This window comes from Crocodylus porosus, unplaced genomic scaffold (assembly GCF_001723895.1).
Source record: "Crocodylus porosus isolate Cpor-Errol unplaced genomic scaffold, CroPor_comp1, whole genome shotgun sequence".
In the NCBI taxonomy this organism is placed as follows: domain Eukaryota; kingdom Metazoa; phylum Chordata; order Crocodylia; family Crocodylidae; genus Crocodylus; species Crocodylus porosus.
The window spans coordinates 163428515-163444823 of record NW_017728906.1 but is presented as its reverse complement, the minus strand read 5'-3'; the positions used below and the strand labels follow the sequence as shown (position 1 = coordinate 163444823).

The window sequence follows — 16309 nt, the reverse complement described above, 5'->3', positions numbered from 1 at the left end:
TTTTTGGGCTGATATTTAAGGAGGCATATCGGCCAATACCGATCCAACTTCTGATCCAGCTGCCTCCAGCTGGTAAGTCCAGTGTGGTGTGGAAGGGGTGGGGGGAGAGAAGAAGCTGTCAAGGGAAGTTGTGGAATTGTGGATAGGCCTCTCTTTGGGGTGGTTACAAATGCTGCAACTGTGCACGGATTTAGGGGGAAAATGACCATGGAGGTCCCTTACTAATCTGTGATAAATAAAATATTATAAAAATATTGAAAACCTCAAAGCACTTAAAACAAAATACTATATTAAATGTTTTGAAAGCAATAGATTTATACAGTCCTCTTTCTGGTAAAGCAGTATCTTTTTAATAACTGTGCATGATCTATCCATTGTTCTGTTCTCAATCCTTCTCTGCCACTTAACCACTACAGCCATTTATTTTTTTATTTATTTAATTTAGTTTTTTATTTGTAAGGTCAGGGCTTGTGCAAAGTTGCTTTCATTTTCTCTTTTATTGCCAAACCATACACATGCATGTAACATAGTTAAAAGCAGTGCCTTCAATCATAGTATTCATTTTTTTTTGTCAATTGCCTGATAGGGTGATCCAGTGAAGGAGGAGGATGTATTTGTTGCCGTAAAAACTTGTCAGAAATTTCATGGAGACAGAAGTAAGTTATTTTATTCAGGTTAGCAGGTTTATGTAATATAGCTTATGGATGACTTTAATAAAAATGAATATACTATGATAATTGTTATGCCTAAGTGTTATAAATTGATGTTGTCAATTTTTGTTACGTAGATAATTCTTTTGGTTCAGCAGCAAGTGCTGTGTAGTGCAGTGAAGGCAAAGAGGTATAGTCATTGCATAGTTAATAAGGAAAAACTAGCCTGCAAAGAATTTCAAATCTGAATGTCTAAAGTTTAGATTTTCAGAATTGGTGTACCCAACAACTGTCAGCCATTTCAGTGAATTATTTGAAATGTGAACTGAGAGCTGATGTATGCTGAGTGTGCTGGAGAATTAGACCACCTATTAAGAGACAAAAGAGACTAGATTTAGGCACCCACGCTGTAATTTTCACATGAGCTGAGTACCCAGGACATGACTTAAAATCACTTTGAGCTATAGGTTTGCAGCACTTCTGAAAATTAAGCCACTTTTAGTTAATTGGAGACCTTGTATTTTGAATTATGTTGTTTGTTGTACTTTTTATGTACAGGGTTATACATTAACTAGGCACGTCTACACATTTATTAATGCACAGTAGTTACTGTGCGTTTAGTTTAATACTTGTTTAATGAAGTACAAACTAAATGCCCGGCACACAGGTTTTTTTGTGACACTTACTGTTCAATAGTTTAATAACACTGTGCAGTAGCATATTAGCGTGGTTTTTACCTGGTACCCTACTTTGTGGTGGTATTAGGTTAATGCGCATTAAGTGTCTCATGTAGATGCGCCCACTGATAAGCTAGAGTATTTGGACTTCAGAATTAGCATATTATTAGTATACCCTAATCAGTTATAAGTCTCTTTCTTGCCTAAAAAATTCCTGCCTTCTCTACAAAGTGGCCTTGGCAAATGACTGTGTTCTTTTCTTGCTACCTCAACGTGGAGAAATATACTGCCTCTACCCAGACTTAACGATAAATGAGTATTTAGAGACCTGTCTCTATACATTATTGTGGCTGTATATAAACTAATACTTTATGGATGGAGGAAAAATAATTACACAGGGTTGCATTCTTATCCACTGCTGGCTTTAGATTAACATTGTCACAGACTCGAAAAATAATGAATTTTGTTGTATTCTTGGCTAAACTTTTATTTTTAATTTGTATTAACGCCTGTGAGTTAAATAGAAAAAAAAAGTGTTGCATTCACGTGTAAGACATGTAGGCTACTGTGTTTCTGGAACACAAAGTAGATTTTGATTCCACACCATCCCATTGTCTCCTTTTTTAATTAAAGTGATTTTAGCTTTCAGCATTTTAAGTTTTTAATTATAATACCTTTTTGTAAAGTATAGGCTTACTGTAGAAGACAGGTCAGTCTTTAGATGGACCATATCATCTGCCTTGTAATGGTCTCAAAGGTTGTACAATTCAAGTTGCTTGTCAAAAGAAATTACTAATGCGGATGTCAGCTTTCCTTAAGAAATCAACAGTGGCTCAGTTCAGGCCTCCAGTTATGGAAAGACTCTAGAAGTCATTCTGTAGATAAGTCACAGAGTTGCTTTTTATTTACTACAGAAAATTCTCTGGTATGGGACACTGACATCTGGGGAAGAAACACCCGAGCTGCACCCGAATTATGTCCAACGTCACACATTTTATAAAGTAAATTAAATAACTAAGCAAAGACACGAAATAAACAAATTGCATTAAATAAAGGAGGCTTATGTCAAATTATTGAATTATCATGTTGGTTAGATCACATGAAGTAAACCATTCCTTATAAGCTTTGTGTATTAGTTTAAGAAGGCAGCAGTCTTGTTTTAGCTGTCAACTTCCAAAATAATAGGTTATCGTCAATGTCAGTACTATTTAATGGATTCATGTTTCAGACAAATAACTAATATGGGTGAAGGTCACATCACTTCAAGGTGAAAGCTAATGTCAAAACTGTAGCTTTGATGCTAGTAAAGAGAGGCTACTCAATTTATTAGTCTTCAACACAGTTAAATAAAACTTCCAGAAACTTCACATTATTTATGTTACAAAATATCAAAATTACAAATTTAGATAAATATAACTCTTTTTGAAAATAAAGCATACAATTCTTTATTCATTATATGTCTGTATGTGCCCTGTTTTAAACAGTATCACTGTTTAACCTAGGGCTGTTTATATATTTTGCAAGTCTCCAGGGAGTGAGGATGTTATCTCCATCACTGTTATCTGACTCTGTTAAGTGTTGTTCAGGGATTAGGTATTGCCAGTCATGTGAGGCTACCTCAGTTTGGATGGTGTTTACGTGCACTGTCAAGATATAATCTGTGATGCTGTCCCCCTAACAGCCTCATTGTTAGAAGAAAGAGACTGCAGGCTTTGGTTCTTAGTGTCAAAGAGCTTAATCACTTTTATTGTTTACAAACAAGCCTAGACAGTAACATCTTTTACCAGCTGGTCCTTGGTGCTAGCTAGGTCATTTGCAGGCATGGTACCAGCATGAATGTAAACCCTATGCCCAGTAAAAAGGCATTACTGGTTTCTTAGGCCCCTTTTTATACACTGATCAAAACAACTCCCTGTGTACCGCATGTACTTTCTAGTTCTTGTTAATTACTATAATATATTTAAGTGACATCCTCCATGTCCTGCTTCTCAACAATTAGTTCACTCTTTCCACCCGTTAGGGACACCTATTTGCGAGGTCACTCTGATCTTAATTTTGATGTTCTGTACTGGGCTTACCAATTCATTCTCTATCTGTTCACCTTGGGGGCACCTCAAAAACTAATGAGATCTTTTTTCAGGACTTCTGTACAAGTCATATATGGTATGCCTAGTTTCTTATTCATTGGGGCCTACTTCTGCTCATGCTGTTAGCACGCCTTTTGTGTGATTTGTATATTCACTGGTCAGTGATTGTATTAATCTATACTCCACTGAGGCTTCTGGAGTTTATATGAGGAACTGTTCTGTGCCATTCTCAAAGAGATTTGTGGGCCTCTGTTCAAACGCCCTCCTTTATCAGCTGTTTGTTAGTGTTAAAAAACAAATGCAAGCCTAATACTAGTAAACTTTGGAAATATATTGATTAGGTTGCACAACTGAAAAAAAACCCCAAGAAAGCATTTAAAATTGCCTGGTTACAAAAAAAACAAACTTGTTCTAAATCTGTGATTCCCTTTGTTAGAGAGAGGATATTTAGACTGTCTTTCATTCTCTCAGGCAATCCATGTCAGTGGGAAAGAAAGGGTTAGTTCTGTTGTTGAATTTCAAATAGTTTGAAGTAAGAATAGCAGAATACCAAACAAATTGACACAGTGCAAGAGGAAAGATAGGGTAGTAAAAGACAGCATGGGGAAGAAATATGCTTTTTATTGATTGTCTTAGGAAATAAAGTGGTTTGTCACAGACAGATATTCTGTGCTGGCAAGTCAGCCACAATGGTTGTATTTCATCCTGGTTCATTTCCCTGGATGCAGAATGTCATCCAGCAAGTCTGGTTAGGTTTCTTTCTGTAAGTGGATTGTAGGCTGGGCAATACTGAATAAGCTGGGTCATTTTGTTGACCACAGGGCAAGTGGTCTCAAAATCATGTGAAAAGCTGAGAGAGAAATAACATAGTGGAGCACAGAAAGAGTCTCAAAAGGGAGGGGAGATAAAGTAGAATCCGGAATACAGTATATCAGATTGAAATATTTGATGGTCTTGTTGTGACAGTCAGTTGTCCTCACTGGCATGAAAATCTGGATGAGCCAATGATGAACTAAGGCTTATAAATGAAAGAGTCTCTGGCACAAAGCAGTGGCCTGCCAGCCTTTCCACCAGGAGTCTCTTCCACAAGTTTGGTGTCCAAAGCCTTTCTTTTTAAAGGTCCAGAAAGGTGGTTTGTGAGTAGAATTAGCCACCCCCTCATCATTCAAGTCATGAATTAGGTCTAATATTTGACAAATCAGTGTTGATCCATGGATTGTTTTTTTTCATCCTCTCGTTGTTTCAGGCTTGACCCTTTCACAGTCCTTACTTAAACAGTCCAAGCTTTGCCTCCTTTTCACAGCCTTTCTAGCAGTATACAACAGTATATGTTGTTACTGGAAGATTTTATTAATTTTTCACTTAATTTTCTCAGTTCACAATGAGAGGAAGTTTTTAGGACCCAATTATCAAAACAGAGTCTAGCAGCTAATGGTCCAACCACAGTCTGTCAGAAAGCAAATAGGCATGTAGTTTTTGAGACTGACTGATTGCTTCTCAGTAGTACTTCTCTTAATGAATAAAAAGGATAGGATTCTCTTCTGAATCTTAACATCACTCTCTGGGGTTAGAATAAGCTGCTTGTATGTAAAGAAAGAGCCTCTCTGTTCCAGTCATATCAACTTTAGTGAGGCCACATATCCAAAGTATGTATGGTCAGAAAGTCAGCATGTTCATAAGTATTTTGAGATCTTTGGGGTCATGGGACAGGTATTATCTCAACTGTACTAAAATGTCCCAAGACAAAAATAATGTTAAAAAAGCAAAGTTATCAAAAGTAGGAACTAAAATAATTTTCTTGGGCATAATCAGAAAAGAGCAGTCCTTGTTTTATAAGCAGATGCTCGTAACTTCCCCTTTGTTTTGGTATTTGTACTAGTCTGTACTGTACAGTTCTGTCCTAGTTCTGGGCACTTTCATGAGAGGATTTCTAATAGTAGACTTATTTCCTTAGGTGGACAAATGTCCCATAAGCACACATGGTGAGACTGACACTTATTTTATTAAGGAAGTAAGAGACAACATATTTGCTGTTGAAAACTAAATCAAATTAAGATTTCTTGTATCAAATTTTTGAATTTTTTTGTGGTGATTACCAGTGTGTCAAGAACAAAATTAAATACTATGCATTCCCTTCACTAATTTATCTCTAAATCTAACACTATGCCTTTTTTAAGAATGAAATTTATTGTATTTAATTTAATTTTTCTTAATGTATTCTATTTAAGATCGTCACATTACTAGTATTTCAGTCACTTGACATTGGTAATTTGTAACTAATACTTTTTGGCAAAAGGAAATTGACTAGCCTGTAATTGGAGTTCACTGAAGAATTATCCTTTCCTGATCCATGTGTACTTTCCCACCTCACTGACAAAAAAAAAAAAAGAAAAAAGGGCTATTATAGCTAATCAAAAAAGCTAAAAAGAAACAGAAGACTTGAAAGGCTGGGAGAAATGATCGCACTGTATAAACATCCTTCAAAGGACACATGTTGAAGACTGAGGAAAATTCTCGAACTTTCCTCACAGCTTCCAGTGTTATGCAGTGGAGGATAATCTTACCCAAGAATGTGAAAGGTTAATGGATGTCAGCTTCAGAGAGCTCCATTTACCTGGTAAGTCATTCTTTTATTGTATGCCAAAAACTACCTTAATGCAACATTAAGGCTGAGAGTGTAATGGTACGTAAGTGAGGGCATTTAAAATTAACAACCTACCACAATTTACTCTCCCTCTTGCACTCTCACTCTCTCTTTCACCCTCCCATTTGCAACAAATGATCATATTCAAAACAATTTAAATATGCTGCAAATGCATATCCAAGGTTAGGAAAGAAGGCCTTTTAAATCAGCTGTTCAGAATTAAGCTTTCATATACTCCTTCTACTGTTCAGCACTAAGGCTTTGCTTCAGATTACAAGCAGTGATACATATTGGTAAGGATATTCATTTATGGTTAGAATTAGAGCTGTTCAGGATTTTTTTAAAGTAAATAGTTCTTCGTTAGAAGATGCTGGTTTAAAGCTGAAATTTTCTGGGAATGTACTTACCAGCCTCAACAGATACTTTTCTCAGGATGGAAGTTTTGGTCAGAATAGGAGGAGGAAAGAGAGAGGCACCCTAACATCCCACTGGTTAGGCCACTCATCTGGGTATTGACTTAGGATCAGGTCCCTGCTTGTGTCCATGTTTGATCATACAAAGTGAGACGGGTACAGCAGAAGGAATTTGAGAGAGAGACAGATAGACTGTCTTGATTATGCAGCAGTTAAGGCACTTGCAAGGGGCATGGGAGACTGAGGTTTAGTTCCATGCTCTAATAAATACTTAAATCTTGATGCAAAATAGAACAGAAAATAACATCTATACCATAATAGTTAGTAGTCTGCTTGAATCTCAACCTCTGCTATTCCAGGCAAGTATATTATCAAGTTCCCTATGTGAGTGAGGCAGAGTAAGGATTGCAGCTGGTCTGTCATATCCCAAGTGAGCATGGTACTATTTGCATATTGACTATTCTGTAGTGGTTCTGTCTGAGTGTCAGAGAGTCTCTTGGTTTCTTCTTGCTGTTAAAAAGTTCAGAAGTATTAAAAAACATTTCACAAGAATGAAAAAATAATTTCCTGCCTAGCTGTTATTAGAATAAAGTATATTTCCATTGTGGTATTTGTCAGATGATAAATTGTGGTGTGCTTATGTCATGTGCAATGAGGCGGAATTATTGTTGACTTCCTGACTTTGGTGCAATTCAAATTTCTCCCTTAATGTTGTATTTCTGTAATTTTTGCATATAAATTCCTGTGGGTTTTTTAAGAAGAATTGAACACATTTAAAAAAGTGTATCAAAGTATTTTTAAAAAATAATTATCCTCGACAGGAGAATGCCTTTACAATGGAATCAGTATCTTTGGATGTTAAAATTTTATTTATCTCAGTGTCCAGGCCCTCACTATCATTATTTTTAACAGAAATGATCTTTCAGTTGATCTTGATCCGTATACAAACCAGTTAGTATCTACAAGAATAAAGTAATCCTTCTATGACCTTATATGAGTGGGACATCGTAGGGTAAGGTAAACAAGGGAGTAAACATCAGATTAAATATTGCCTTTATACATAAGAATAAAAAGATGTGGCTAGGCTATTTGATTAGCTAGAGAATCAGGTGCTCAAATTAAAAAAGATTTGGGATGTTCTCACAAGATGTAAAACAGAGAAACTAGGGTGCCAGATACTCCATGGCATCCAAATCATAAACTGCAGGTGCAAACCTCCTTAACTTTTAAAATAAGAAGAAATCAAGTGTAGTCTGATCGGTGTGGCCACTCTTCTTCCAGGCAGCCTGACAGTTCACCTGTCAATACAGTTTTCTGTGTTCCTCCTAATTTATTCAGCCTAGGATAGAATGAACCATCTTTGAGTATATGAATTTTGTGTTTCCAGTTGGAAAATGTTATGAGAAGTAACAATTTGACAAAGTTGTTTCAAGGAAAAAAAGTATTAAGCAGTACTCCCTCTGATTCAGCTTAAATCTTAGGTGTATAAAGTTGTTTATATTACAGATGTTCCCTTTCAAAAATAGCTGTGCAGAGTGTTGGGGGAATGTTGTACTTGTCCAGTAAAAATGTGAGAAGCAAGGATTTCTCTCTGCCCGGGGCATGGGGTCGGACCTGATCATCTATTTAAGTCCCTTCCCACCCTAAGTAGTGTGATACTATGGTACTATGATTCTTGTGGGTCATAAATTTTACCAGGTCAACTGTGTAGTTGGGAAGGATGTAGAGAAGCTTTCAGGTCCCAAGTATCCTTACATGGTGTGTTGATTGCAGCTTACATAGTAACCTGGCCACATGTTCACAGAATTGTCATATTTATTTGAATTCAAGATGAAGTTTTTTCTCCATTACCATGGGTGGGTGCCCTCCCTGCCTACCCCCCCATCCCCCTCCATCTTAGATTTGTGTCCTGTCCTGGGGCAGGCAGTGGTGGCTCAGTTTCAGATTAGGCCTCAGACTTGGAGTCAAAGCTGGAGCTGAGCTGCCACCTGCTTCAGGCTGGGGTAGGTCAGGCAGTGGGGGAGAAGGCTCTTGGCCAGGGAAGTATGGAGGAGACCGCATGGTGGGAGGCCTGTGAGGAAGACTTTTGCCATTACTTTCCCTGCTATAGCTGGTAGGGCATGAACTTAAGATGACCGTCCAACATGGTCACGCTTGAAGATACAAGTGGACCTAGACAGGCTAGCAAGTTGTGTATTGGAACCTGATGAAGTTCAATGATGAGAAGTGTAAAGTGCTCCACCTTGGGACAAGCAACCCCCAACACACCTACAGGCTTGGCGGCACCAAACTGACTAGCACCATGAATGAAAGGGACCTAAGGATGATACTAGACCACAGCATGAGTATGAGCTGGCAGGGCAATGCTGTATCCAGTAGGGCAAATAATGCTCTGGCGTGCATCAATCAATCCATCTCCAGCAAAACCAAGGAAGGGATTCTTCCGCTCTGGTCAGCACTGGTGAGACTGCAGCTGGAGTACTGCGTCCAGTTCTGGGCACTGGACTTTAACAAGGATGTTGACAAGCTTGAGAGAGCCCAAAGAAGAGCCACCCATATGATCAGAGTCTTAAAAGGCAAGCCATACAAGAAAAGGCTGAGGGAACTGAGATTCTTCAGCCTGAGAAAAAGAAGGCTGAGAGGGGACCTGGTAGCAACTTACCACTATGTTAGGGGAGTACATCAAGGGTTCGGCGAGCAACTGTTCACCAGGGCACCTGAGGGGAAAACCAGGAGTAATGGCCACAAACTCCTGGAAGATCAATTCAGGCTCAACATTAGGAAAAAAATTCTTCACATTCAGGGTGTCCAGACTGTGGAATAAGCTTCCCCCAGAGGGGGTGCAATCACCTACCCTAGAAATCTGCAAGAGGAGTCTAGACCGTCACCTTGCTGGGGTCACCTGGTAGCTTCCACTGCCTGACAATTAGCTGATTGTCAGCTGGCTCCAGGACTGAACTGGGGCTTGAACTAGTCCCAGTGCAGTCTCTGGAGTTGGTTAATGATGAGTAGACTGTCAGATGGTGCCAGATTGAGCCCAGGTGCAGATTATCAACTGACCATCTGCTGGCTCGGGGCATTGTACCAAGATCAGTTTGAGCCCTGATGCGGTCCCAATCCAGCAAATGATCAGCCGATCACCAATTGGCTCTGGGGGCAATCCAAGAGCCAGCTGACAATCAGCTAGATGATTGTCAGGCACCCAGCTTTCAACTTGCCGCTGAAGGGGGAGCCCAAGATCATGATCCCTGGCTTCCCTTGCACTGGCAAGTAGGGAATGATTGGGATCTGAGTCCCAATCCCAAAATTGTGCGTGTTGCTGTGTACATGTGGTCTGGCTGGAGACAGAGTTGTTGGGACCAGGGATCAATCCTCATCATGCCTTTAAATGAACATCTGTTAGTGGCCTGAGGGGGGAAAAAAAAAGTAGGCACAGCTTGAGCTAAACAACAGGTAGAACAAATGCCTGTACAAAACTTTGCATGCACTACAGAGTATGACCATCAGGCCAGACGCCACATGGAGTTTTGCAGAGGCCTTTGTTCTACCTGCTGTTTAGCTCAAGCTGCATCTGAGTTTTTTCTGAGAGACGTGAAGAAGGGTACTTGGTACCTGATAGCTTGTCTGCATCCCTCTTAACTATACAGCTGGTTCAATAAAAGATACCACCCACAAACATCCTTGTTCAAAGACAAGCACCTTAGAATATTAAAAAGAAGATGCTTTAAAATACTATGAGACACTGAAGGTACAGTCTTTAAAGAGGTGCATTTAATGTAATTTCTGAAGTCAAAACAGTATATATTGCTTAACTGTACTCCTTTCAGTCTGCTACAACTTCAGAATGGAACTGCCATTTCATCTATATAGTAACAAGTCCCTCATTGTAAGTGTAAATGTAATACATTCCTTATCCTGTTCAGCATTTATTTAAGCATTTTACACAAAAGTTTTGAACTGAATCTTTTATGCAGCATGAAAGAAAATACATGAATATTTTGTCAGGAATATTTTATTGCTGTGTTAAACTGTTCTAGTTCCCCTTAGCTTGCTTTTCACAGACATGTAAAGGTTGTTTGTAAATAAAATAATGTTAAGAAAAGAATGAGTGTTAAGAAGCAGCATTTTACCATGTTGATGAACATAGAAGTTACCAGGGATCCAACTATTTAAATCTGCTTACGCTTCAATTATGCTATTTATTTGGCAGTACCTATTGTAAAGCAGACCTGGGAAAATGAGGCTACCCTTATTGAATACTATAGTGATTATGCAGAAACCTCCATTCCTACGGTAGATTTAGGAATACCAAATACTGATAGAGGTGAGTTCTGACTAATTACCTACTTTGTACAGAGTATTATTATGCAAATATAGTAAGTTTTCAGATGAAATGTCTATGGCATGTATACTAAATTAAGTTGAAGCATTGTCCTTTTTAGGACTCACCTTTTCAGTCAAAAACAAAAAAAAATATTCCTATTAATAATCTAGAACAAACTATGAGTGGAGATTACAGTTCTTTTAACAGAATTAATCATTTTTATTGGTTTCAAATCTATGTACTCTGGGCATGGACATGGTAGAAATGCCAGGATGGACAGAGTTTTCTGCCTACTGAAATGTATCCCTTTGCTATCCCTATTCTGACAAGTCTGTGCTGAACAAGGATGTTAACAATAGTAACGAGGAAGTCTTAGGTCTGAAGCAGAAAGACTTCAGGTAATGCAAGCTGGTTCCTGGAGCATAAAATACTTTGCTATCTGAATTCACAGAAATGTGTTTAGACTTTGTGACAAAATTGTAAAGTACTTTCTTTGAGCACATAACACATAGTATGTTCAAAGTCATACTGTACACAAAAAGCTTTTGACAGTATGGCTACAGAAATGTCATTCGCTTTAATTTTCTTACCTTCTTGCATATACTTCATAAGGTATTTCTCTTGCTTATTGTCACAGGCTATTATTCACTTTCCAAACTGAACAGACTATATTTTAATTTCAATTTTCTTTGCATTTTTTCGTTTTGAAAACTTACTGTTTCATCTCTGAATTGCCTTTGTTATATTTTAACAAAAGAATATAAAATGGAAATATTTGTTTTAAATTCTGCTATAAGCTCAGTAAATCCAAACATAGGCAGCAAAAATATAGGGGTTTCTAAAGTCAGGAAAAATATTTACAAAGCTTTAAAACAAAACAAAGCAGACTTTTTGTCAGAAGACGTTTTGGGAAAAATCTCAACTGTAATGGTTTGCCTTTGTTTATTTTTCTTATTGCCATATGCATTAGTAGTGCTTAATCGCTTTTGAAATGCTTCTAAAATCTCTTTCTTGAAGACAGGCTGTGTTCAAATTTTTAGCTCTGATTAAACATAAATAAGACTTCTTTATTCTCCCTTTATACTCATTCTAATCAAGCATAGCACACATTTCAGTCATAAAATACTATGTTGCATCTTTAAGCTGCGGCTTAGGGAAAGCTATCGACAGAGCTCGAGTTAGTGTTAATCATAGACTAGTAGGACCAGTAAGGATCTGTTAGATCATCAAGTCCAGTCCCCTGCCATGGGCAGGAGGTAATTGGACACAAGCTTAACGAGGTGCTTGTCCAGCCTCCTTTTGAACACCTCCAGGAATGGCGACTGCACCACCTCTACTGGGAGAGTGTTCCAAATTCTAGATGCGTTTATGGAAAAGAAGTTTTTCCTTATGTCCAGGCTAATTTTTTCCTCAGTTAGCTTGCACCCATTGAACCTTGTCCTCCTAAGGGGTGTCTTTCTGAAGAGTTGCTCCCCGAGATCTTGGTGTTTGCCCTTGACATACTTGTAGGTGGCTGTCAAGTCACCTCTTAGTTTTCTCTTACTCGGACTGAACAAACCCAGTTCCTGGAGTCTCTCCTTGTAGGGCCTGTTGTCTAGGCCCTGATCATATGAGTGACCCCTGATCATACAGTTGGTGCTTCTCTATACCCTTTCAAGCTTATCCACATCCTTCTTGAAGTGTGGTGCCCAGAAATGGACACATTACTCCAGCTGTGACCTCACCAATGCCAAATAGAGGGTGGGGAGCACCTCTCTGGATCTACGGGCAATGCATTGGCTGATGCATGCCAGAGTTGTTTGCCCTGCTGGCAACTTCATCACACTGATGGCTCAGAGTCATCCTCTAGTCAATTGCCAGCCCCAGGTCCTTTTCAGATTCAGTGTTAGCCAGTGGTACTGGCTACCATTATTTAGTTATGATGAAGGTTCTTCCTACTTCCAGTTCTTTCAGGACTCTTGGATGCAGGTCATCTGGCCCAGCAGACTTGAAAATGTCCAAGTGTTCTAAGAGTACTTTCACCTGTTTGAGACTGACTTTTTTTTTTTTTTTTTTTTTTTTGTGGGCTGTTGTCTTCCCTGTATTCTCTAGGCCTCTGGACAGTTGATGAGTTTCCACCCTATTTAAAATATACTGATGTGAAGTAAGTATTTAGGAGCTGTGCCTTTTTGCGAGGATCAACTGTGGGCTGCCCCTCCATATTCAGTAGGGGTCTGACAGTGGAGCTTGTTTTGTTTTGTTTTTTTTTTCCTTCCTCCCTGTGTACCTATAGAAGGACTTTTTGTTGTCTTTTAATTTGGTTGCCAGCTTGATCTTCACGCATGCTTTGGCCTTTCTTGTCTCATACCTGCAGACTCTGGCCGTGTGAGTGTACTCCTCTCTGGATGCTGAATTGTTTTTTCATTACACACTTTCTTTGCACACTTTTCCCCATTGTACACTTCTTTTTACATTTTTGAGAAGTTCCCTGATCCCCCTGTTGAGCCAAGGAAGTCTCTTGGCCCCTTTCCCTCTTTTTGACTGCATGGGCATGGCCTCCTTAAGTGAGAATTGCCTCCTTAAGGAAGCACCACTGTTCCTGAACTCACAAATCATCCGGTCTCTGGTTGCAAAGGGCCTTTCTAACTAGGCTCCTGAGTTTTTTACCAAAGTCTTTCCTTCTGAAGTCTAGGACTTCTGTTCTGCTGGCAGAATTCCTAGCCTTTCAGTGGATGGTGAATCTGATTAGATCATGATCACTGTTACCCAGAGTACCTACAATCTTCAAGTCACCTACCATGTCTTCCCCTTTGGTCAGCACAAATTCCAGAGTGGATTTACCCCTAGTCAGTCCCTGCCCAGCCTGTGTCAAGATCAGGTCATCTATAGCTGCCAAGAAGTTGGTTGATTTGCTGGAGCTGGCTGAATGGTCTTTCCAATAGATGTCAGGGTAGTTGAAGTCACCCATGACTGTCAAGTCTTTAGTGCTGGCTGTCTCAGTTAGTTCTGTGGAGAATGCCTGTTTGCTCTCTTCTTCTTGGTAGGGAGGCTTATAGTAGACTCCCACCATCAGGTCCCCTTGTTGTTATTCATTGTAATGACTGTTGTTATTCATTTGAGTGCTTGTGCCTATTCAGGTTTCATGTTAAATAAATAACGCCCGCCCCCCCCCCCCGCTTATACGCAGACTTGATGCAGTGTAATGGTAATTAATATTCATAAGTAATAGAAGTTATAATAGCACATTTCATCCAGAGAGTTCAAGGAAGTATCTCAGAATTCTCAATTTACAGACTGGAAAACAGAGGTGAAGTGGCTTGTCCAAGGTCATCCATCGGGCTAGTGGTAGATCTGAAAGTAAACTCCGTGTCCCTTGAGGTATACTCTGTTGTCCTACCCAGTGGTCCACTGCATCATACAGAGCACTATTATGTAGGAAACATTCAAATCCAAGTCACTTAGCACAGTACAAGATAAATTTGAACCTAGATCTTCAACAGTCTTGTAGACACATAATTACTGTTGCATTATCCAGCGAAATGTATCCAGTTCAGTTTTAGATGGCTATTTATAGTAAATGTTTTTTAAAAAAAACCAACATATTTTTCTTTTTCTTATTCCTATCTTTCTTTTTTTAGGTCATTGTGGAAAAACCTTTGCCATTTTGGAAAGATTTTTGAATTCTAGTTCTTCTAAAACACCATGGTTAGTTATAGTGGATGATGACACATTAATAAGGTATGAAGTTCAGTATTTCAGAATTACCTTGATGTGTATTAGTATGAGTTTTAGAAACATTTAGTGCTGTTATATGTTAAGACATACAGATATATTATTTATTTGTATGCTCCTTCAAAGAAAAAGGTGCAAGATTCCTTGCTGCAGACATTCTTTGACTGGTATTAAAATGCAGCTTACTCTTCAATAAAGGTGTAGACATGTAGTAAGTTAGTCTGTCTGGAATATGTGGTGGTCACATGTTGAGCTCTCTTGATTCAAAAGCATATGAGGTTTCAGATTGTTATACTTAGCCTTAGGCTAAGATGCATGATGGTACATTTCCAATCTAAATGAGACCTGAGAGGAAAGAGATTCCATTAACTCAGAATCGGTTCCCAGAGTCATGCAGACCTATATCTAGGCACTTGTCATTGGTAGGAAATGCACTCAATTTCAAACGCAAGCTAATTTTTTCAGTGATGAGAAACCCCAGAAATTCTTAATTTCTCTTTTAGGGTAGCTTTAATATATTTTTAATACTGCTTTCAAAGAGAAAGCAAGTACAGGATTTGAACAGTACTGTAGAAGTGTCAAAATATCCAAAATAAGGTGATTTTAATTGTGTGGTTCCTTACAGTCAACTCATTTGGAGGAAGAAGTGTTGCAGAACTCATATGCATAATAATAAGTGATCCTACAGTAATCAGTGAGGTATAAATGCCTAAACAGATGAAGCTGAGCAAGTACATACATTAGGACACTTGCTTTTCAAAAAAAGATTTTGAACAAATTAAGAAACTTGACACAAAGTTGTTCAGATTAAAATAAAATGAATAATTTACTGTAGTGGAAAATCTGATTAGTTAGTTGTCACGCATTCCAAATCTTTCACCTGTCACTTGCTAAGATAGAAAACTGAAGTTATTGCTTCTGTAAAATGGAAATATCTGATATATATGTTTATACTCTTTGTAATAGGGCACCAGGGTGCCTGCTACTAGCAGTAGGAATAGGGCTGCTGAAGCTCCCTGAAGCAGCACAGATGTGGGTTGCTGGGGCAACCAGGCTGGTCCCATGACCAAAAGGGGCAGGGCCAGGCCCTTATAAACAGCTAGGCCAAAGCCTAGCTAGCAGTTCCCCTCTGGCAGCTGCAGGAGCTCTGCGGGAGAGCTGAGCAGGCCGGGTGGAGGGTTGCTGCCCGACCATGCAGACTGGCTGCAATGATGCAGGGGAGAGAACGCTAGAAGAGGCCATGACTAAAGAGCCTAGTGAGTACAAGCTTTGGGTTATAAGCCGGTAGGCTTCTTGTTTGTTGCAGCCGCTTGGCTCATGGTTTTTGTTATGGTTAAACCCGAGGACCGGGTGAGGTTGTAGGGGTGCAAGGAGGCCTCACGGGAGCTCCCCAATAATCTGGGGATTCCTGGTGCCAGTACGGCACAGCTGTTTGCACCAGTGAGGCGCAGTGTATAGGGGCAGAGAGCCCAACCCTGAGGGCGGTGTTGGCTCCCCTCAGGCAGATGAACCCGAAGAAGGGCTGGGGGCCAGGCACGGCTACGTGCCACCTGAGCCCCAAAGTGCGAGAGGCACGGCACAGGCCCCAGAGAGGGGGCAACAGGCGCGAGAAGCGTGGCACAGGCCCCAGAGAGGGCGAGGGTGAGGGCTCAGCTTTGTTTGGGGGTGTGTTGGCCCAACCCCCAGAGCTAAAGGGGACAGCAAAGAGCCCCGGAGTTTAACACCGAAAAATGCAAGGTTCTCCACCTTGGGAGGAAAAACCTGCAGCATCCTTATAGGCTTGGCAGTGCTACGTTGGATAGC

The 16309-nt window shown here is 39.6% G+C and overlaps 1 protein-coding gene across 3 annotated transcripts in view; it reads left to right on the top strand.

Moving 5' to 3' along the window:
- The window catches only part of B3GLCT (beta 3-glucosyltransferase), a 116040-nt gene that overhangs the window by 80017 nt on the left and 19714 nt on the right, over positions 1-16309 (top strand). For 2 of the 3 annotated variants that reach the window (XM_019530111.1, XM_019530112.1), the window contains exons 10-12: positions 587-656; positions 10682-10795; positions 14413-14512. In XM_019530111.1, coding sequence (XP_019385656.1) covers positions 587-656; positions 10682-10795; positions 14413-14512 — 284 coding nt within the window. The remainder of the gene's footprint in view (positions 1-586; positions 657-10681; positions 10796-14412; positions 14513-16309) is intronic. The other variant, XM_019530113.1, reaches the window with a different exon arrangement.